The sequence below is a fragment of the Colobus angolensis genome, unplaced genomic scaffold (assembly GCF_000951035.1).
Source record: "Colobus angolensis palliatus isolate OR3802 unplaced genomic scaffold, Cang.pa_1.0 Scaffold440, whole genome shotgun sequence".
In the NCBI taxonomy this organism is placed as follows: domain Eukaryota; kingdom Metazoa; phylum Chordata; class Mammalia; order Primates; family Cercopithecidae; genus Colobus; species Colobus angolensis.
The window spans coordinates 293,992-317,259 of NW_012117822.1; the positions used below are offsets into that span (position 1 = coordinate 293,992).

The 23,268-nt window shown below is 38.5% G+C and overlaps 1 protein-coding gene and 1 long non-coding RNA gene across 2 annotated transcripts in view; one reads left to right on the plus strand and one right to left on the minus strand.

The window, feature by feature from the left end:
* LOC105522828 overlaps window positions 1–23,268 on the plus strand; it is a 228,238-nt gene that overhangs the window by 178,257 nt on the left and 26,713 nt on the right. The gene's annotated exons all lie outside the window — the stretch shown is intronic.
* TRPA1 (transient receptor potential cation channel, subfamily A, member 1) overlaps window positions 18,213–23,268 on the minus strand; it is a 54,584-nt gene continuing 49,528 nt past the window's right edge. The window contains exons 25-27 of the mRNA XM_011957426.1: window positions 22,873–22,986; window positions 20,723–20,820; window positions 18,213–20,062 (exon numbers count right to left, since the gene is read on the minus strand). Coding sequence (XP_011812816.1) covers window positions 19,852–20,062; window positions 20,723–20,820; window positions 22,873–22,986 — 423 coding nt within the window. The 3' untranslated portion in view covers window positions 18,213–19,851. The remainder of the gene's footprint in view (window positions 20,063–20,722; window positions 20,821–22,872; window positions 22,987–23,268) is intronic.

Consider the following 23,268-nt stretch of genomic DNA (forward strand, 5'->3'; position numbering starts at 1 on the left):
CAGCAGGGGCGTGCGCAGCTTCAGAGATGCAGTCTGGAACTGCCCTCCCCCTTTCAGTGTAGGACTGGCGACACCCCTTTCTTCTTGTAGGCAGCGATCTCCAGGGACCTCCCCCAACCCTTTGGACGGCGATTTTTTCAGCGGCTCAAAAAAAACACATCTTTCATGTCCCTTGTCAGACTGTCCTGCCTCTAACTGCGGTGTGCAGAGAGCCTGCGCGAGACCTTTGTCCTATCTTACTGGGCTTCAAAGCTACCAAAGGTGGTCGTGAGAGAGGAAATGACCCGAGGCAGGACGGTCCCCCAGCTCCATATCCCGGCCTGGAAAGACCTATTTTTTCCATTCTGCACCTTGGGCCAGGCAGCTTGCGAAATAATGACACATGGCCAACAGGCCAAAATACCTTGGTTCTATTCCCAACCCTGTCACTTATGGGCTGTGTGACCTCAGGCAACCTCTCTGGACCTCAGTTAACTTCGTCTGGAAAGGAATGGAGTTGGACCTCGTGACTAATAAGGTTCCTTTTCAGTTCTGATCTCCTAGGATTCTAAATCTCTGCTTCCTGAAAATATAAAAATATACCACACTCGTTTCCCCTAGCAATACAGTTTTAATGAATAAGGTTAACTATACAGTTAATAAGACTTAATATACAGTTTTAGTGAATAAGACATACATGTAGAAAACAAATGCAACATGCTTGTTTCACTTATGACAAACAACTAATAAAATATATATTTGAAAGTTTCAACAAAGGACTCATATCCAGATTCTACAATGAACTCAAACAAATTGGCAAATAAAACCCCATAATAATCCTATCAAAAAGTGAGCAAATGACATGAATAGACATTTCTCAAAAGAAGATATACAAATCGCCAGCAAACATATGAATAAATGCTGAACATCACTCATTACCAGGGAAACGCAAGTTAAAGCCACAATGAGATACCATCTTACTCTCCCAAGAATAATCATTATTAAAAAGTCAAAAAACAATAAGTGTTGGCATGAATGTTGTGCAAGGAGAATGCTTTTACACTGCTGGTGGGAATGTAGATTAGTACAACCTTTTTGGAAAACAGTACGGAGATTCCTTCAAGAACTAACAGTAGAACTGCCATTCTTTCCAACAATCCCACTACTTTACCCAAAGGAAAAGAAGTCATTGTATGATAAAGACACATGCACGCATATGTTTATTGCAGCCCAATTCACAATTGCAAAGATATGAAACTAAACTAAGTGACCATCGACCAATGAGTGGATAAAGAAAATGTAGTATATATACACCGTGAAATACTACTCAGCTATAAAAAAGAACGAAATAATGTCTTCTGCAGCAACTTGGGTGGAGCTGGAGGCCATTGTTCTAAGTGAAATAACTCAGGAATCAAAAACCAAATATTGTGTGTTCTCGTTTATAAGTGGGAGTTAAGCTATGAGTATGCAAAGACATGCAGAGTGGTATAATGAACTTTAGAGACTCGGAAGGGGGACGATAAGAAGGGGTCATGGAACAAAATCTACATATTGGGTACAGTGTACACTATTCAGGTGGTGGGTGTGCTAAAACCTCAGAATTCACTACTATATAATTTATTCGTGGAACCAAAAACCACTTGTACCTCAAAAGCTATTAAAAATTTTTAGAAAGTTTTTTAAAGAAAAAATGTTTCAGTATTAAGAGCCCTTCATGTGACTAGGAATTGAGGATCCCAACAACTAAATAAGCAGATAAAATGACAAAAGGATTAACAGCTGTCTCTGTGTTCAAAGAGCCTACAAATAGATGTATAGACATATGAAAGATCACAACACAAAGCAGTACCAGCATGAAAACTAGATAAATTGAGTGTAATGACTTTTGTGTTTTGTTTGGATTATAGCTAAAACAGTGAAAAGAGGCAAGGGTAGACGTGGTGATACTTTTTCTCTAGCAAGACTCAGGGCAGCCCAAGTACATCCATAATGCCATTACTAATGACATCCAAGGCCTATTTCCAAATTATTATCATTCAGTGCCATCTAGTGTTAAACTGGTGGATGGATTTTTTTTCGTATTATTTTGTTTTTGTAAATTCCTTGTCCAGCTCTATGTAGTCAGATTAAAGTGAGGCAAACAAACTCTGTCTCCTACACATCTAGTATTGTGATGTCTGTGTTCTGAAAACTCATGCATTTCCTGCCCAGCCAGGCACAACCTGTGGTTCAGGCTCTCAATTCATTCTTTGCTCATCTTTCCTGGACTGCCGTCATCAGTGCCAGCACTCTGTCCATGGTCTTTTCCTTCAGACAGCGGAATTCATAGGACTAGATGCATCCGTTTCTGAGCAGAAAGTTTGTAATAGAAAAAGAAAGTCTCTAACTCATACATAAGTTGGAGAGATGACTCAAAATAGTACTTCTCTATTTTTACAAGTTAGTTTTTACATTCACTTGAATAAAATCCCAATTACAACAAGCTTTTCATATTTGCGTTTAAGAAATACTTGAGTTCCGAAGCCTGCAAGGTGTTTTCTAAAATCCAACTAAAAGTTATTTAGGTAAACACCAAGTTCCTTTTATGTCTGTCTTATAACTATAGTAAATATAGATCTGGGCATATGCCTTTGTTTAAAATGTCTCCAATTACTGAGTTGCTGATATAAAACTTCTATTAAAGTTGTTTCAGTGAACTTGTTAAACAACAAAGGCAACAAAATACTACACTTATACCAACCAAAAAATCAAAGAAAAAGGAAATGATTTATTCATAATAATCAAATTTAAATCATCTGCATGTATAAAACACCATTCTAAGAACTGACATTCTATCAAGCTTCATTTTGAACAATTTGCATAATTCCTTAACAGCGGTGAAAGTAAAATGTAAAAATTCAAAATCACATTTTATAAGAGATAAAAAGTAATTATTGCTGTGTTTCTGGATCTTCAAAAGTAAGCTTATCTGAAGATTGACTCAACTTCTACATTCATATTAGAGGGATAAGAAAACAAACCCAACATTTGACAGAAAGACATTTTCATATTGTTAATGGAAGGTCTGTTGTAGCAGAAAAATCTCTTCTTTTCACTTCATTCATTCATTCATCCTCCAGTTTTCAGCTTCTTGAGATAGCACTTTTATGCTTTCCTGATGATGGAGATTTTCATCTGCTATGGTTTGAATGTTTGTCCCCTTCAAAACTCATGTTAAAATTTAATTGCCATTGTAAGAGTGTTTTGAAGTGAGACGTTTCAGAGGTGATTAGGACATGACAGCTCCACCCTCATGGGTAAGATTGGGGCCATTATAAAGGGTGAGATTGGCACTCTCTCCCTCTCTCTCTTGCTCTCTTGCCTTCACCATTTGATGATGTAGCACGAAGGCATCACAAAATGTCAGCACCTTGATACTGGACTTCCCAATTTCCAGAACTATGAGAAATAAATATATGTTCATTATAAATTACCTATTCCCTAGTACTCTGTTGTATTTTATAGCAGCACAAAACACACTAAGCCACCATTCAAACACTCTTTTATGGACACTGTATTAGTCAGGGTTCTCCGGAGAAACAGAACCAATAGAATTTATATAGATACATAAAAAGAGATTTATTATGAAGGATTGGCATTTGTGATTATAAAGGCCGAGAAGTCCCAAGATCTTCCATCTGCAAGCTGGAAGCCCAGGAAGGCCAGTGGAATAGTTCCAGTCAAACCCCAAAGGCCCGAACACCAGGGAGTCAATGGTGTAAGTCCTGACCTGAGTTTGAAGATCTAAGAACTGAGAAGAGAGAGTGGGTAATATCTAAGGGTGGGAGAAGAAGGATGACCCAGCTTAACCAGAGAACAAATTTTTCCTTCCTCTGTCTTTTTGTTTTATATAAGCCTTCAGCAGATTGGATGATGCCAACCCATAATGGTAAGGGTGATTTTCTTTACCCAGGCCACCAATTTGAATGCTATTCTCTTCTGGAAATGCCCTCATTGACATACCCAGAAATAATGCTTTACCAGCTATCTGGGCATCCCTTAGCCCAGTCAAGTTGACACATAAAATTAACCATCAAAGCTACCTGAAGCTAGTCTTCATCCTTCTAATATATCTGTAAGGCTGTTTTGGCTCCAACCACTTCAGAGTGGATTTTGATGCAACTCCTAGAATCCAGAGTAAATCTTTTTGTAATGTTATCTATTAGTTCAGCTATCACTGGCATGCTGGGCCTTTCTATACCTCAGTGCAAGGGCTGATTGTTACATTTTCGGAAATTGTGCAAATTTCCATGTAGCTTTCTTTCTTTTTAACAGTTAATTCTGAGGTTATCAGGGCAGGGAGAAAGCTACTAACTAGCCCTTTTTGGTTAAACATAGTGGTAGCCATGGACAAACAGCTACTGAATTTAACCGTTGAGCAGAGGGTCAGAGGAGAAATGGAGAGAGAGCTCTAGGAGTGAACGTGTGTGCAATAGACTGTGGAAGCTATTAGCTCACGGTCAGGTAAAGGGGCCCTCTTTAATAAAACACTCACATACACTTCAAACTTCCAAAGTTCACTCAACAGGAAGTTCCACTAGGAGGAAAGAAGGGGGTAATGGACCATGCAGTATCAAATCTGCAATTAGAGTATAATAATTACCACTATCCCTATGATGTTGGCCTTGATGGACTCTGTTTCATCATTTAAATATTCTTAACTAAGTGTGAGCAAAATCCCTTGACTCAATAACTTGCTCACGCCTAAAAAGGAATAACAGGTTCAAAAAGAAGCTGTAGGAAATTAGTGATGAAAAAGAGAAATAAACATACAGAGTGCCATAAAACTGAATAATTTGGCTTATTTTAAAAATGTGCTTGCTCTCTATGTACTTTCAAATATGATCCCATTCCCCATGGATTTCCAGAAAGAAAAATAAGATCTTACCTAAAACATGTCATTAACTAGTTTCTACCCTACTTCCTTAAGACTGGTCATTCTACTTAACAGTTCACTTCTTGCAAGCCATTGTGGACAGTTGTGCCTTTCAGAGACCAGACTGGGCCAAGCCCTCTCTGTCTTTTAGTGAAAGCCCACTCTCCCAGGAAATGCTTCTGTTCTAAAACTCAAACATTCCCTGTTAGGAGAGGTAACTGACATTAGAAATGGCCTCCCCCTTTAGAGCTGGCCTTCTATACACAGGTAATGTAATTTTGTATTTTTTCCTATTCACTGTGGTAGAGATTGCTGGTTGACTTGCCAACGTCTATTGGCCCATTCCTCTAAATAACAGAACGTTTATCTGGGCACACACCTGCATGGAATTAGCATGGTATTTTCCAGTCTCTCTTAAAGAAAAATGTGGCCACTTTACTAAGTTCAGGTAATGGCATTTAAGTAAATGATGATGTGTAGATTGCCGGAGCCTTCTTTAAGAGACAGCTGGTGTACCCCTTTTTCCTATCCCTTCCTTTAATCCACCACCTGGAACATGGATGCTCACATTTTGAATCCTGAGGACAAGGACTACATGCCTGGATAGTAGGGTGATAGGATTATGTGGAACAGAGTTGCCATATTAGCCTATTAGTCTAGTAGGACTCACTTTTAGACTTTGTTTATAGAGATAAATAAATTTTATTTGTATTATTTTTTAAAGCATCCTTATTTTGAGTTTTGCTTTTCCAGACAAATCTTTTATTGTATTCCCCTCCTTCCCCCAAAATTCTTATGTTGAAGCACTAACCCAAGGTACTTCAGAATGTGACTTTACTTGGAAAAAGGGTCATTGCAGATGTAATTATTAATAGTTGAGATGAGGTCATTAAAGTGGTCTCTAATCCAATATGACTGCTCTTCTTATAAAAGGGGAAATTGGAACACAAAGGCACACACACACACACACACACACAGAATGCTCTGTGTAGATGAAGGCATGGATCCAGGTGACGCCTCTATAAACAAAGAAATGGCAAAGATTGCCAGCAAATCACCAGAAGCTAGGAATGAGGTTTGGAGCAGATTCTCTCTCACAGCTCTGAGAAGGAATCAAGCCTGCTGACATCTTGGCAAGCTTCTAGAACTCTGAGACAATAAATGTCTGTTATTTATTGTCTAGCCCTAGCAAACTGATATACAATCTTAGCCAATTTAAGACTGACTAGAATAACCTTAGCTTAATCTAGGGCAATTTTCACACCATTCAGACAGCAGAAACTACATACATATATCCATGTGCCCATCTGAACTTCTATCACAATTTCTCAGCCTATCAATTTTAGCAGTGTGGCCAAATGTCAGTTTCTTTGGAATGCCAAAATAAGGGAATTTTGTTGTGGCTGTCCTATAAAAATGAAGCTCTGTCACAGAGGAGTGTGTGAGCCAAATCCAAATACTGAGTTTATTTTACCCTCCAAATAGAATATTTTCACCTCAGTGAAGCAATTGTAAGCATCTCATCCAAAGCATATTCACTATCCTTGAGTATTCTTGGTTGCTTATTGAATGAATAAGTGAATGAGGTGGATTTGGCTGACACTAACCTTCGGGATTACCTCACAGCTTGCCAGTGGCAAGCTTAGTAAGTACTGGGCCATAGTGTCTGAGGATAGGTCTCTAGAGTCATATGTCTCTAAGTACAAATGCTAGCCTCCTATATTAGTCTGTTTTCATGCTGTTGATGAAGCCATACCCAAGACAGGGTAATTTACAAAATAAAGGGTTTTAATTGGACTTACAGTTCCACATCACTGGGGAAGTCTCACAATCATGGTGGAAGGCAAGGAGGAGCAAGTCATATCTTACATGGATGGCAGCAGACAGAATGAGAGCCAAGCAAAATGGATTTCCCCTTATGAAACCATCAGATCTTGTGAGACTTATTCACTACCATGAGAACAGTATGGGGAAAACCACCCCCATGATTCAACTATCTCCCATCGGGTCCCTTCCACACACAACATGTGGGAATTCAAGATGAGATTTGGGTGGGGACACAGACAAACCATGTCGCCTCCTTTTCTAGTTGCTTGGTTTGGAAGAGTTATGTAACCTTTTTGAGCTTCAATTTCCTCATCTATAAAATAGGGAAGATACTAGTTACTCTCTTATAGGGTAGTTATGATTTATTTTATGTGACATGTTTAGAATGGTCCATGTCATGATGTACTGCAGTTGGTTTGCACTGGCTCACAATGACCGATAGTGCACCTTTTTTCTGATTTTGCCAATATTCTCATCCTCACATCCAGTGACATCATATTGATAGCTTGAAATTAATTGACCATGGTGAGAATATTTACACTGTAGATATTTGCAAATACTATACAACAGGGGCTAGCTTGCCAGCACACCATCAGTTAGATGACATCGGTAAGTTCTGTGTAAAATTTAAGATTATTATTACTCAGTAGGTACTCCTGCTCCCTTATGGTTTTGAGAAAGCATTCTGCTAGTTAAATAAATCATTTTGAATTAAAATAACACTGATAGGACTCCTTTAGTAATGTTTTACCTCTTGGGAATCACTGCCTACATTTGTGGTCTATAAATCTGAATCCTTAATTCACTCGGATGGATTTTTGGCTCAATGAAAGTAAGAGCTTTTCTCACTGCTGTAGCCCCCACACATGGCACAGGCCTGGGACAGCATGGGCACTCATAAATATTTGTTAAGTGAAAAAATAAATGAATGAAAGTATCTGAAACACTTGCATTTTCAAAAGGTTTTGACATCTATTTCCTTTTTTTCTCAAAGCTACCCTTTGAGATGAATAGGTCCTATTTTATCTCCATTGCATCGATGAAGAAACTGCAATGTAAAGAGGTGTCTAATTAATGATTTACTTCCTTTCATCATATATGTCCATTACAGCAGTGTTTCTCAAAATGTGTTCTATAGATCATAAATCCTGAAGGATGTTAATAGTTATTATGTGCCAGGGGACCCATGGGTATAGAAATTTGGAAAATAGTGAAGTAAAAAAAAATGGTTTACTTACTACAAGTTTTCTCAGAGCTTTATTAAGCCAATGTGCACTGTGAATCTGGGAGGTAGTGGAGATAGCTTAAGTATGCAGCATTTCCTATATTTGACTATAGTTTGCTTGATTTTTTTTTTGTTTGTTTGTTTTTGGTTTTTTTTGTTTTTGAGATAGGGTCTTGCTCTTTTGCCCAGGCTTGGCTGGAGTTCAGTGTCATGATCTCAGCTCACTGCAAGCTCCACTTCCCGGGTTCACGCCATTCTCCTGCCTCAGTCTCCCAAGTAGCTGGAACTACAGGTGTCTGCCACCATGCCCCACTAATTTTTTGTATTTTTAGTAGAGAAGGGTTTTCACCGTGTTAGCCAGGATGGTCTCGATCTCTTGACCTCGTGATCTGCCCACCTTGGCCTCCCAAAGTGCTGGGATTGCAAGTGTGAGCCACCGTGCTGGCCACTTGATTGATTTTAAATGAAGCATCCAGCAGTGTTAGTGTGAAACTTCATTAGGTAGTACTTTTCAGACCTTAACTTGCATATGAATTGCCAAGGGAACTTATTAAAATACAAATTCTGATGAGGAGGGAAGAGTGCCTAGGGCGGGGACCTGAGATCCCACATTTCTTTTTTTTTTTCTTCTTTTATTTGAAGCAAGGTCTCACTCTGTCACCCAGGCTGAGGTTCAGTGGCATGATCATAGCTCACTGGATCCTCAACTCCTCGGCTCAGATGATCATCCCACCTCAGCCTCTCAGGTAGCTGGGACAACAGGAGCATGCCACCACATCTAGCTCATTTTTATTTATTTATTTATTTATTTTGAGACAGTCTCACTCTGTTGCCCAGGCTGGAGTGCAGTGGTGCATCTCAGCTCACTGCAAGCTCCACCTCCCGGGTTCATGCCATTCTCCTGCCTCAGCCTCCCGAGTAGTTGGGACTACAGGCGCCTGCCACCACGCCTGGCTAATTTTTTTGTATTTTTAGTAGAGACGGGGTTTCACCATGTTAGCCAGGATGGACCTCGTGATCTGCCTGCCTCGGCCTCCCAAAGTGCTGGGATTACAGGCGTGAGCCACCACGCCCGGCCATCTAGCTCATTTTTGTATTTTTTTGTGGAGATGGGGTCTTGTTTTGTTGCCCAGTCTGATCTTGAACTACTGAACTCAAGCAATCCACGTGCTTCGGCCTCCCAAAGCTCTGGGATTACAGGCGTGAACCACCATTCCTGACCAGATATCTTGTATGTCTAACAGGCTCTCAGAGGGTGCCCATGCTGCTGGCCCACAGGCCACACCTTGAATAGCAAGGCACCAGAACATACAAGAGTCAAGAGGAAATGGCATCTTATTGAAAGAACAAATGAGAACACTAAAACACCCTATCCATCCTCAGGACCAGCTGTTACAGAAGCATGTTGTTTAGAGGGGTGAGGAAATAAGGTACAAACCTCCTTATGATGAGCAAGTAATGGAGGAACATAGAGCTAAACTAAATAGCTGGAGTAAGGCAGGTCCCTTCAGCTGAAGTCTAGGGGTGAATTAATTATTGAAGGGACACAGAGATGGCTCAAGGGACCCTTGATTTCTTTGTGGACTAAAGTAGCTTCATTTTTGTCATTTTAAAACCTAGGTTCAAGGACAAGAGAGCAAGGCCCACTACTGGTTCAGACTTATTGTTTTCCCTCTCTATCCACAAACTCAAGTTCCATGAGTTATTAGTTTTTTAAAAAAACTTTTTAATCATTCAAAATGGAATATGAATGTTAGAAATTGGAAGGGATAAATGGGGACTGATATAAAAAGAGATTAGCCTGGGTCAGGTGAGGGAGTAACACTATACAATGTATTCAGCTATTTAAAGGCTTCAGAAATGCTCCTATCTCATACAGACTCATCTTCCTGACCTCATCTGGTCCCTGCTCTGACCTGGAAACTTAGCTTGGGTACCTGTGTTTCTCCAGCAGTGGTTGTTCTCTGCTGGTGCCTTGAACTAGCAGACCTCTCTTTCCTAGTTCCTTGGCAACAGTGTTCTAATAACCTTTGCAGGTCACACAGTTCCTAAGTGTGGAGCTGGGATTAGGCTAATGGAGGTGTGATAAGACTCTCCCACAATGTATCTATCAATGATTCACTTCTACTAATTATAACTTGACATGTTTTGATAACTTAATGAAAGCAAAAAGGTTAATAACTCATGACTTCCTTGTTGGTTAAATCTTTATCCATGTAAAGCAATAATTTTGCATAATTTTATATTTTTTCCCTTGCATTCTTTGGGTTAAGTTCATTTTGTCACTCCTGCTGTTTATATTGGTATATTTATTTTTTCATCTTTTTATAATACTAGTTTAGATTATTCTCTAAGGATTATATTTTTTAACCCAGGAAGGGAGTATTTTCTTTTTTGCTGAAGTTTAGATTAGTTGTCAGAACTGATAGATTTTATTTTACTTGTGTAGTCTTGTTTATGTTTTCGCATTTGTGTAGGTCTTGATGTTTTCTTTTAATTTTTTAAGTTTTTCTTATATTGCCTGTTTTGTTTCTTTATAACTTTTTTTGTATGTACTAATGAGTACTTATTCTGTTTAAATTATATATATATATATATATATTTTTTTTTTTTTTGAAGTGGAGTCTCACTCTGTCACTCAGGCTGGAGTGCAATGGCATGATCTCTTGCTCACTGCAAGCTCTGCCTCCTGGATTCACACCGTTCTCCTGCCTCAGTAGCTGGGACTACAGGAGCCCGCCACCATGCCTGGCTAATTTTTTGTATTTTAAGTAGAGACTGGGTTTCACCATGTTAGCTAGGATGGTCTCAATCTCTTGACCTCATGATCAGCCTGCCTCGGCCTCCCAAAGTGCTGGGATTACAGGCGTGAGCCACTGCGCCCTGCCTAAATTATATTCTTGATTATCTAACAATTAAAAAAAGAATTATCCACCCTCTATTTTTTAGTTACAAGTATGTTATGAAGCAGTATCTTTAATTTGAATAGAATTGAGTCCTTGCTAAGAAAAATGAATGAGATAAGGTATTTCATCTTCTGTTCACCACCCGTACCTGTGAAAGCCAGTCTGACTTTTTACATCTGTCAGTGATCAATACTGAAGATATAATCTGTAGTTACAAAGTGGTTGGCTTGGGCTTTGAAATGTAAACAGTGATAATTTATGAACGGGTTTGTCATCTTCCCAAAAACATCTGCCCATGTGCCCTGTGTCATAACACATTTATGCTACTGCATTCCTTGTCTGTTGTAACATTCGTTGATTAGTAAATATTTATAGGTGTCTCTTGTAACAAAGTTTGGCTTTGGGCATGATTAATTAAAAATAAATTTTAAAATATCATAAAAGAACTATGTAGTGTCCAAGAAGACCTTAGAAAATATTCTTTTCTTCATGTTTCTGCCCTGTGTTGTATTGCTCTTGTCTTATCTGGTAGAATTGTCATATATGTCAAATGGGTAGCCTCATTATGATGAAAAATGAAACAAAAGGTGCCTTTTTTCCATTACCCTATACCCTGAAATAGCCAAAATATACACATATGGCACCAGAAGAACAGGGAGTTTGCCTTTTTCTAGCTTGTTTTAAAAGTGCAGTGCAGACAAACTAAATCCAGCTGGGAATTCTGTGGGTCACAAGCATGAGGTGGTGCAGAATTGAAACCTCTGTCTACAGCAGACTCTCAGAAGATTTACGTGCAAGGTTAAGCTAGCATATTTTTGTTTGTGTTGCCTTAAATCTTCTCCTTTGAAGGTTATGATAGCTGCTCAGTGACTAAGTGGTTATTTTTTTAAATCAGTGATACATTCGTTGTTTAGAAAGCATCTGATACTTCTTGTCTTAATAAAAATTTTTAACAACAGATAAAACTCTGTATGTGAGCATATCTCAAGTGTATAATCCTAGTTTGCTATTTACCCATCTGATTTGTGTAACATTATACTGTCATTTAAAATATACTTTTTAAGCCAGATTTTACATTTCAAAAGTTATCTTTAGTAATAACTCTCAGTACACTTACTTACAAATAGTACCTATAAAGTTTTTACAGACTGTAAAAATGTATTTACTCATCCCTGTAAGCTTACATTTTATAGTTAATTACTATTTTCTGATACTTTATGTATATATACATATATTTTTTCTTGAAAATGATTTCCAAAAATATTTATTTAAATGCAAATCATAACGATAAGTGAAAACATTTAAAACATGTACTTATTTTTGTAATTGCCATTCTAAATAATTTAATCAAAACACCCCCATTCTGATTTCATTCCCATTCATCTTTTCCAAGAAGTTAAGAACCTGAGTTTTAAAAAACACTGTACCCAAGCAGCAAATTTGCAACAAACTTGAAAGGCCTGCCACACGTTTTGGCTCTATTGACCCTAATACTTTTCCAATTAAAAAAAAAAAAAAACAACAAAAAATAGACTGGAATGATTACCTTAAGCCACTTGGCACTTTGGGGCTTTATTTTATTCTGTTTTCAAACTGGCATATGATAACTGAATTTTCTTGGGGAAAATTCAAAGCAGCAATCCAGCTTTTTAGGCAAAAACTCCACAAAAAAGACACTCCACTTGATGAATCTCCACTCGCAAAGAACATCAGTGAAGCCCTGGTGGTATTATCTTTGATAAAGAATCACCACATTTTGATGATTCTCATTCTAAGTGCTAAGACTTAAAATGGCAATATAAAACATGGCTCAAAATGTTTTAGTAGAATTTAGCTTTATCTCTTATTGACTTTTCTTTACAGTTAAAAAAATAAAAACCACTTTAAAAGCATAAAATTTTGAAAAAGTAGACATGTCACATATGCAATTTACTTCATATTGTGAAAATAACATGGTACATATTTCAAAGGTTTGATAAAGCTCTGTGCATTGTCATTCACTAGTTGATGGAAACTTTCAAAATCTCTGATCCTCTGGCTGGTTATTTACTGACAGTGTCCTTTATGGGCTTGTGTTTTATCAACTTGAAGAACTGATGTGGCAGCATAGAAACAGGATGTTAAAAGGTACAGTCAGATCTTGCACACTGAGTGTTAAGTTTACAGTAATTTGGATGAGCAAAGGGCCATTTCATCATCTTATCAACTGAGAAGCAATGGCAGAGCTGACCACTAGACAGTGATGCTATAGAGGTTTTAGAGGCACAACTCGATTTTATACTTGGGAATGAGGCAGGAGTTCAGCAGGACTGGTTTTACAAGATACAAATCACAAAGACCTTGCTGGTAAAACAGGATGCAATAAAGAAGCCAGTGAAAATCTGCCAAAACCAAGATGGCAAAAAAAGTGAGTTCTGGTCATCCTCACTGCTCATTATATTCTAATTATAATACATTAGCATACTAAAGGAAGAGTCCACTGGTGCCACAACAGTTTACAAATGCCATGGCAACATCTGGAAGTTAACCTATATGGTCTTTAAGTGGGAGGAACCCTCAGTTCTAGGAATTTCCTGCTCCTTTCTCAGGAAACTCATGAACAATCCACCCCTTATTTATCATATGATCAAGAAATAACCATAAAAATAGTCAACCAGCAGCCCTTAGGGCTTCATTGCCGGAAGAGTAACCACTCTTTTATTCCTTTACTGTTTAATAAACTTGCTTTCACTCTACTCTATTGGCTTGCTCTTGAATTTTTTCCTGCAGAAAGCCAAAAACTCATGTGGCCTCCTGAGCTGAGCCCCAATTTCGGCATTTGCCCTGCGACAAGTAAAGAGACTATTTGATTTAATAAATTTTCCATCTTATTTACATTTGGGTGATTTTAGCATATTTATAATTGGGAAAATTTTCAAAGTGATACAGGATGGTGATAAATGTACACATTTTTACAATTCAGTATTATAGCTCTCCAAGAGTTTTCTGGCTTCTTTTACCACACTCAGAATTTGAAAGGCAACCATCTGGGTCATGAAGATGCTTGTTGATCAACTGCTGGAGTAGAAGAGACTGCTGGGGTAGAAGAGACTTTAAGTCCCTTGCTGAAGACTGCAGTTTGGCTTACTGGTTTTAGTTATTTACATGACCTAACCTGTATCTCGAGGACTGTGGACGCCACTCAACATCACAGAAAACTTGGTACTTGGAGGTTTATTGGATTATGAAAGATTTTGTGTCTGCCTGTGGTATCCTGAAAGTACAGACACCTGCAGTCTTGAACCTCAGCTTCTGGATTATTTCAATTATGAATTCTTTAGAGAATTTTTTTCTTTTTCTTTTTTATTTTTGAGACAGGGACTTGCTCTGTTGTCCAGGTTGGAGTGCAGTGGTGCAGTAACAGCTCACTGAAGCCTTGACCTCGCTGAGGTCAAGTGACCCTCCTACTTCAGTCTCTAGAGTAGCTGTGACTATAGGTGCCTGCCACCATGACAGGCTATTTCTTTAATTTTTGTAGATATGGGGTCTCACTATATTGCCCAGACTGGTCTCAAACTCCAGGACTCAAGCAATCTTCCCACTGTGGTCTCCCAAAGTGTTGGGATCATAGACATGAGCCACTTCCCTTGGCCTTAGGTAGTTTTGGTTCCTTCAGAATTAATGATCTGCATCTGCCATCTGCAAGGCCTGTGGATCTCCACTGATTTACAGGGGGTTTGCCATTACTGAGTGGATTTGTAGACAGAAAAACAAACTGCCTTTGTTGAACCGTTTGATTTTTCCTCATATTTTTCTCTTTTGTGAAAGGCCTTAACCGAAGATCCCTGCTTTGCATCTGGAATATGCCTGCAGTAATGTTTGTTAAGAAATTTGAGTTTGGGAGTAACTGTTCCTGTGGGGCCGTAGAAGAGCTGGTTGTTATTCTAATAGATTCCCGACCCTTGCTATTGCTTCAAATTAGACTGTTGCAAGTTTAGAAGGTGCAGGTGAAGTTTTCCTTTTAGGTTTTGCTGGTACTGACACAAGTACAGACATGCTGCCCATGAGCGATAATCTCCGTCTTCTTCATCCTCTTCCCCATGAATTTTTAAAACAACCCAAATTACCTCTGATAACTATCTCTTCTGAGAGTTTTCTCCCTCAATACTTACGTTTTTCAGACTTGGTTCTGGAGAGCTCATTATGTCTTATTTAAGCTGTTAAGTATTTGTGATTCACAAAAAAGTATAGTGTTCCTCCCTTATCTGTGGGGGGAATCATGAATAGCACTGAACCCTATATATACACATATATATGTATATACATATGTGTATATGTGTATATATATACACACATTATGTTTTCTCACATACATACATACTTATAATAAAGTTTAGTTTACAAATCAGGCATAAAAAGAAATAATAACTAATAATAAAATAGGGCAATTATATAACAATATACTAAATTTATGTGACTGTAGTCTTTTACTGTCAGAATATCTTATTGTACTGTACTCACCTCTTTTCTGATCGTGGTAGACCGAGGATAACTGAAACTTTAGAAAGAGAAACTAGGGATAAGGGAGGACTACCGTACTACTTTATACACCTGTTTTGTGCATCTATTTATTGGCAGTCTGTATTATCTGAAGCAATTGAAATGAAAACTTTTTAAATAAGTGCCACCATCTGCCTTTGGACTTGCAGATTCTCGATAAATTTCAATAGAAAAAGGAACAGAAGCATATATTAATGTCGCTGTAGGTTTTCCTGAGATGAGAGATCCTCCTGCACACACGAGAGGTCTCAATGAGGTCTTTTGGTTCCAGCTCAGTATTAATTACACCCCTAAAGGGCCCGGTTTCCCTCAGCAGTTTCATTGTTGATGTTTGCAGCTCAGGATCATGCCTCCTTTTGCCTCCTAGAAACCTGTGGAAATGCTGGACACCTTGCGTAGGGTGTCTGGAGCTGGAAATGGCAAGGGGGTAGCCCACATCTTCCTGTCTTCTGTTGTCTCCTATCACTTCACTAAAACTATCAAGCAAAATCAGAGCCAAATGACAAGAAGACTTGCTTCAGATGCTAGGAATCAGCCCAGTTTAGTTCACTCTGTGCCTTCATGATGGTTAAAACTTCATGATGGGTTAAACAACTTCCCTCAACTGTACCTTCAACAATTATGCCCTAAGTCTGAAGTCTATGACTCAGGCTTCCTGACTTCAATGTCTGCTCACTTGTTTTTATTATGTTTGTGGTATCCCATGTCTCTTAACCTTAAAATGCCCTTACCTATGAATGTTACATTGCAGATATCCACTCAGTAACCTCTGAAGTATAAAGTCAATGAAGAAAGTGTGCTCTTTTGTCTGATTCTTATTTAAGAGATAGTATAGTTTTGCATTAAGAACACAAAATCTAGAAGCAGACTGCCTGTTTTCATCTCAGCAATGTGACCTCGAACAAGCTACTCAGCCTAGAAGTGTCATGATTTGTTTTACAAAACAAGGATGATAATGATCATAGGCGCCTACCACATAGGTTTTGAGAATCAAGTGAGTTAGTACATAGTACTTGGAACAGCGCCTGATACACAGAAAACTTCATAAGCCTTTTCTTTTTACTATTATCTAATGTGCTCACATCAAAATGTCCAAAATGGTTAAAAAATATTCATTGATGATGATTTACTCTGACTAGCAAGGAGTTGGGGCTCCACCGATGTTTAATGAATTGAGTCTAAAGCAAAAATAAAGATGACAAAAGTGCTGAAATATTTTAATCAAAATTTTCTCTAAATATAAAGTTTTTATTTTACTACACACATTCCAGGATTTGTTTGGCTAAGGGGATTCAGAAGTACATGGGAGCTTCAATTTATATCAGGCTGCTAATTAATTAACTGCCAAAGAAATTCCATGGGTAATTGGTATGATGTGAAAATCCTAGTGCTTTGTAACTGCCTTTATCTCAGGTAAATCGGTTTTCTTGAACACATTGCAATAGTGTTTACTGAGTTAGGTACTCTGTATGCGTGTGGTTGTCCAATTCTCCCAACACCATAAAGAATATATTCTATCATCACCATTTTAGAGAGGAGGACACATGCCCAGAGTCACTCGACCAATAGAATTAGAGTCAATACGAAGGCACAAGTTGCTTCTTGCAAAACACAAGCCTTTCAAGTGTCCATGCTAATCATAGTTAACAATCATTAAAACAACAGCCCAGATTGAAGCGGTGGGAACAAAAAGGCAGAAAAGTGTTTAATGCTTCTTCCACCACTGAGAGGCAAGTCATCCAACTTCTCCAGGACACAGTATCAACAGAAAAAGGACACTAAACCACTTTTCTGAGGCAGACTGAGCCAGTTTTCTTGCAGTCTCTTTCAGGTCTACAGTATTTATTATTTTCACTGATTTCTCTGATTTGCCTATATGTATTTGTTGAGCATCTGTTATGTGCAAGGAACAGTGCTAGAAGCCCCACAAGATGAAAAAAAAAGAAATAGGATGTAATTCTTTGCCTCCTTTGAGACTACTGGTGATAGTGACCCATTAAGCTCGGAGAGTCTACCCTCTAGTTGGGGGAGGACGTGGCAAGTCACAGTCACCGTTAACAGGCTGCAGTAGCAGAGGAGAAGTGCAGTCTGTGCCAGTTCAGAGGAGGCAGGAAGCATAATGAGTGGGGAGCATTAGGAAAAGACTTCAAGGTGGAGATGCCATTTAAACTGAGCTTTAAGAGTTAGAGAGGGGAAATTCTGGTTGGAAGAGAATAGAGTTGGAGGTAGGGAGTTGGGAAAACATAGTGTCTTCATGAAACAATGGTCTTCCAATTTGGATGAAATGAAGAATACTGGAAGATAAAGCTAATTTGGATTGAGAAGCCAGGTTAAGAAGATTAGGTTACTTATGAAGAAAAAGAAAACGTTCAAGCTTTTTAGCATGGGTGTGAAGGCTTAGAGCTTCACTTTAGGAAGATTAACTCAATTTAGTATGTTGAGTCCTTTTGAGTCTAGGAGCCTGAGAGAATCCTGGTACCATTGATGGAAAACAGGAAGTCCAGAGGAGTTGGTTTGTTTCTCTTACCACCAAATTCAGGTTTCTACGTAATTAATTTGAAGAACTGCAGAAATGTTGGACTGGATTTTAGGAGAAGGAGCAGAAGTGAGGAAACAGAGGAAACAGAGTCATGTACAGACCTCAGGGATGTACACATGGAGTTAGTTGGCAGGAAATAGAAGCCAGTCTGGAAAGAAAGAAGCAATCAGTGGAAACAGTGGAAAAGCAGTTCTGTGTTTGCTAAAGGAGAAAGAACTGAGAAAATCAATGAAGACCATTAAATTATAAGCTTCTTGAGAGTAAGGTTGATGAGATTGTTGTAAGACAATCTGTTTATTTAAATATTTCCCACGACAGGCATGGTACAGTGTTTCTCACATTCTTAGCACTCAGTGAATTTTGACTGATATCCATATTGTGCAATGCCACACAAGGTTTGAGAAGAGTGAAGACTGAAAAGACCATTTGTCTTTATGATCAAGAGATCTTTGGTTATTGCTCCTGTATTGTGATTTTTCCAGCCTTTCTGTTTTAAGAAATATAAAGAACACAGATATTATTCATATCAAAGATTAAGGCATATACAACATTACCTCTAGGCTGTGTGTTCTGTTGGACCATGAATGTAAAAGTGTCTGGTTTTGTAATAGTACATATTGTCCCTTAGCACTCTGCTGGTTTGTATGAATATCAGTATGTTTGAGAATGTGTGCAGGAAGGTGGAAGTAACCAAGCTGCCCAACTCTAGAAAGGTCCATTGTGGTGGGTGCCCACAATGAAATAGTAAGCCACATCAAAAGCCCTGTACTAGATGGAATACAGTAACACAATTGTATCTTGTAAACATCATGTCCAGTGAAAAGGAATAAGAAACAGAAATGAGTAAAAAAAATAAGAAGTAAGTGAGATGAGAAGTAAGAATCAAAAAACAGAAATAAAAGCTATAGCATAATAACATCTGTGTAAATAACAACAGACTCAAAACAACACCGTACAGCATAACACAAGGACACATACTTAGCCAAAGACATATCCATTAGAGTGAATGTCTCCTGGGGGTAGTGAGTGAATAAACATCCAAATCAGGGTGATGGAGAAAATCAGACAAAACAAGAGAAGGACCTTGAAAAGATTAATGATGAGGTATTAATTAATTCATGATTTGAGTAGACATCAAAAGAAAAAAGGGAATATGTGATGGAGGCGTGTTTTTTCAAATCTCAAACAAAGGTTCATACAATAATGACAGGGATACTATATAGGTTTTACATTTATTATGCTCATTGGCAAACAAAAACAGAAACAACATATATTATCTACAGTAAAATTCATGCATAAGGCCTATTAATTTTTGCTTCAACTATATGGCTCAAAGTGACATCAGGTGTGTTGGGGACAGCAAGAAGGGTAGGGCTATTCACCACAGTAGGAACAGAATAGTGCACATGGTGCCACCCACAGGTTCTTTCAACATGAAGAAGCTTTCCAAGAAGCAGCTTAGGTTAGGTAGACCTCAACCTAATATTAAAGACTATCATCTAAGGCATTATTAATACTTGTGACTATTTTCTAGGGCATCACATGTTATGCAATTAGCAAGCAGGAATTTAGTACTGACATTTGCATTCTAGTTTAATAGTTACATTTATTACTTCTTTTCATTAAAAATGTGTGTTCTAGCAAATTCATTTTCTACCCATTCAAATAATGAGATTATCTCTCATCAAAGTCAAGTCCAATTTGAACATATCTGCAAAGATATCCCCAATACATAGTGATTGGTAGAAAATATGAGTAGAGGATAAAAGATGGTTTACTTTTATACAGCATGCAGGAACCATGATTTCACACGTAGTGAAATCAGATTTCTGCTTCTTCCTCACTCTTTTTAAACTGAAAATTAGAACCAGCAAGTCATGCACCCCCCTATTAGAAGCCTCATTGAAGGTCTGAGGAGCTAAGGCTCAAGATGGTGTGTTTTTGCCTTGACTGCTCTCAACACAGTATTCCATCTGCTATTCCTTTGTTCCATCTGCTCTTTCTTAAACCTGTCTTGAAAAGAACAATGGTTATCTTCATCCTCTGTCTCAGAGATGATCTCCATCTTCTGAATGATCAGTTTAATGAGCTCATGCTGTTTTTCCAGGAGAAAAGTAAGATCCTTCAGCCTAAAAGGACATACACATTTCATGAATTTATTTTCACTTATTCTTTTAGCCCTTCTGAATGTAGGAAGGCATAGGTTTTAACCTCGGTAGTCACAATCCTTCCAGGAAACACAATGTTTTTGAAGTTTAAATGATTTTTCCCAAAGTTACACTGTTAGTTCATGGCTAGTTTATTTTTGTTCCCGGTTTACAGGTAAGAAACTATTATAGAGAAAGGTTAAGCAGCTTGCCCAGTGTCACAGTTATTAAGTACCTGGTTGAATAGGGGTTTGAACTCAGGTACTAACTAACTGTAAAACCCTCATGCTTAACCACTGCCCACCACATAGTTACTCCAGGGATCTTCAAAAGCTTTCAGAGCTTTGCTTTATGAATTCAGATGAAGAATACAGTTTATGATACTACCTCCAAGAGAAAGGAAATCAGCATTTTAATTTTTATTCACTTATTATTGGAAGCCAAACTGATTGGTGAATAGTGGCAAATATGTTGTTGGTTCTAAAGAATATCTTATGACTCTCAATACACTAGCTACAGCTGTCAATAAAGCATGACAATTATAAAATAAATAGACACCAATATAAAATATAACCTTATATTGTGCATTATTATTTATGAGTTTTAAATTTCTCAAGTACAGATAGAAGGAAAAATACATACCGGTATTTCTGCTTTAATATTTCCATTTCTAAAGATGTATCAGCATTTGGTATTTCTTGTCTTATTTCTCCAGTGCAAAATAAAATACAGAATATATGCTGCTGGATAAAAAAATAGTAGTTACTCAAATTGAATTCAGTTCAGGAACTTTTTCTTAAGCATGTGCCAAAATTCAACCACCACTGATACAAATATGCATAAGGCATAGCTATGCCCTCAAGGAACCCACAATCTGCCAGGAGAAAGAGATATGTGAAGAAAGAGCTATGAAAGGAAGTCATACATATAGTCAGAGAGAAATAAAACATGTACAGAGAAAACAGAAGAGCAGTAAATTAGGGTAGAAAATTGTTTAGAAAGGGGCTTAGCTGAATTGTTCTGTACATTTTCATGAGAAACGCCCATCATGGAAGGTGGTATTCCATACGAGATTCACTGCTAATTTCTAAAACTGCACTGCACATTATCCAATACAATTCAACCACTCAACAAAGTTTCACCTGGAGAAATTTCTGAAATGTTATTTTAATACATTTCATTTTAATTTAATATCTTTTAAACCACAGTTGACTGGAGAGGGTCAAAGGGCAGATGTGAAACGATCAAGAATGAGGTAATTCTAGGCTTCCAGGTGAGAGAAAATGGTGACTTGCACAGGCCACCCAGGAAGTCAAATGGACCAGACTGAGGGGAGAAGGAGAGGGAGGGGACAGATCAAGGGTGACTCCTGGGTGGCTGGCTCACACAGGCTAATGAATGGTGCTGACAATGTTGCAAAGAGGAACCAGGACTTTTTCACTTCGTTTCCTGTAGGGGATATGTGAGGAGAGGGTGAAACGTGAAAGCATTGAAGTTTGGTTTTGAACCTGCTGAATGTGAGGCACCTTTAAAACATGCAAGTGGAGATGTCAAATAGGCAGCTGGGTGTAGGGGCCGGGAACTGAAGGGTGAGCTCTAGGATTGAGAAATCAGTTGCTGAGCATTCTGTTTCGGTAGTAATTGTAACCATGGACATGTGTAAAATCAGTTGGAGAGATATTGTGGGGTTAGAATAAAGCCTAGACTGATACTCAGGGCCACTTTATCACCTTATGACTACACAGGGGAAATTAACCTGAAAAGGACTCAGGAAGAACAGGTATAGAGATGAAGGGAGCCCAGGCATACTAAGGATTCGCACCCAGTTATTCTGGCTCTTCATATGGCCCTTCTTCCATTATAATGCAATGGTCTTGCTTAGTCTTTGATCACTTAATTAGCTCATTTTCTATAGTGGGCACTGTGTGTGTGTGCATGTGTGTTCGTGTGTGTGTGATATGGTTAAGACTTTGTGTCCCCACCCAAATCTCATCTTGCATTATAATCCCCACAATCCCCACGTGTCAAGGGAGAGACTGGGTGGAGGTAACTGGATCATGGGGGTGGTTTCCCTCATGCTGTTCTCGTGGTAGTGAGTGAGTTCTCACAAGATCTGGTGGTTTTATAATTGTCTGGTAGTTCCTCATGTGTTCGTTCTCCTTCCTGCTGCCTGTGAAGAAGGTGCCTTGCTTCCCCTTTACCTTCCGCCATGATTGCAAGTTTCCTGAGGCCTCCCCAGCCAAGCGGAACTGGGAGTCAATTAAACCTCTTTCCTTTATAAGCTACCCAGTCTTGGGCAGTTCCTTATAGCAGTGTGAAAACGGATTAATATATTGTGTGTATGTATGTGTGTGTGTGTGTGTGTGTGTAAATGTGTGTTCTTTATTGTGTATTCTAAACACTTGGCTGTATATACACACATATATATCTACACATAAATGTAAATGACATGTGACTGGGAAAAGCAAATAAAGTATACCTGTACTGTAAAAAAGACACTAAAAGGGTGTGGCTGGTCCCTGGCCCATCTGCTCTAACAGGGACAGCATGCATTTAACACAGATGCCATGGATGAGCCACCTGAAAGGGGAGAGCAAATATCACCCTCCTTTCACCCAGCTCTTTCACATCTTGGGTTAATCATATCCTTTTTTTTTTTTTAAAGCACAACTTCTCTGCCCACAGGCAGAGAAGACTTAAAATCTATAAAAGGGCCCCCTTAGGGTTAACACAATGAATGAATGTCAAACAGTGTCATGTTATTGATGTTGTTATTTGTTACGTGTACTTACGAATAATATCCCACCACATCTGGGTTTGTTGGGATACACGATGATGGATTTCTGATCCACTTTGCGTAGAAACCAAAGTGGCAGCTTCTTCTCTAAGCTGGTATGAAGTTCCACCTAAAGTGCATTTTGGGTTTAATGACAGAATCACTAGTTAGTATCTGGAATTTTTATATGGCACAGAGGTAATCATTAATACAGCAAAATGAAAACTGATTTCTATGTCCTGACTTCTGTGCCACAGCTGGGCTGGCCAGGCTTCCTTTTCCCCTAGCTCACAGTCACCTGCCCCTTCCTCTCACCTCACCCACTGACAGGGCAGCAATCTGCCTTGGAGCAGGAAAAGAAAGAGAGGAAGAAGCTGCTTAAAAAAGGAATTCAATATTTAGTTACTTGCTC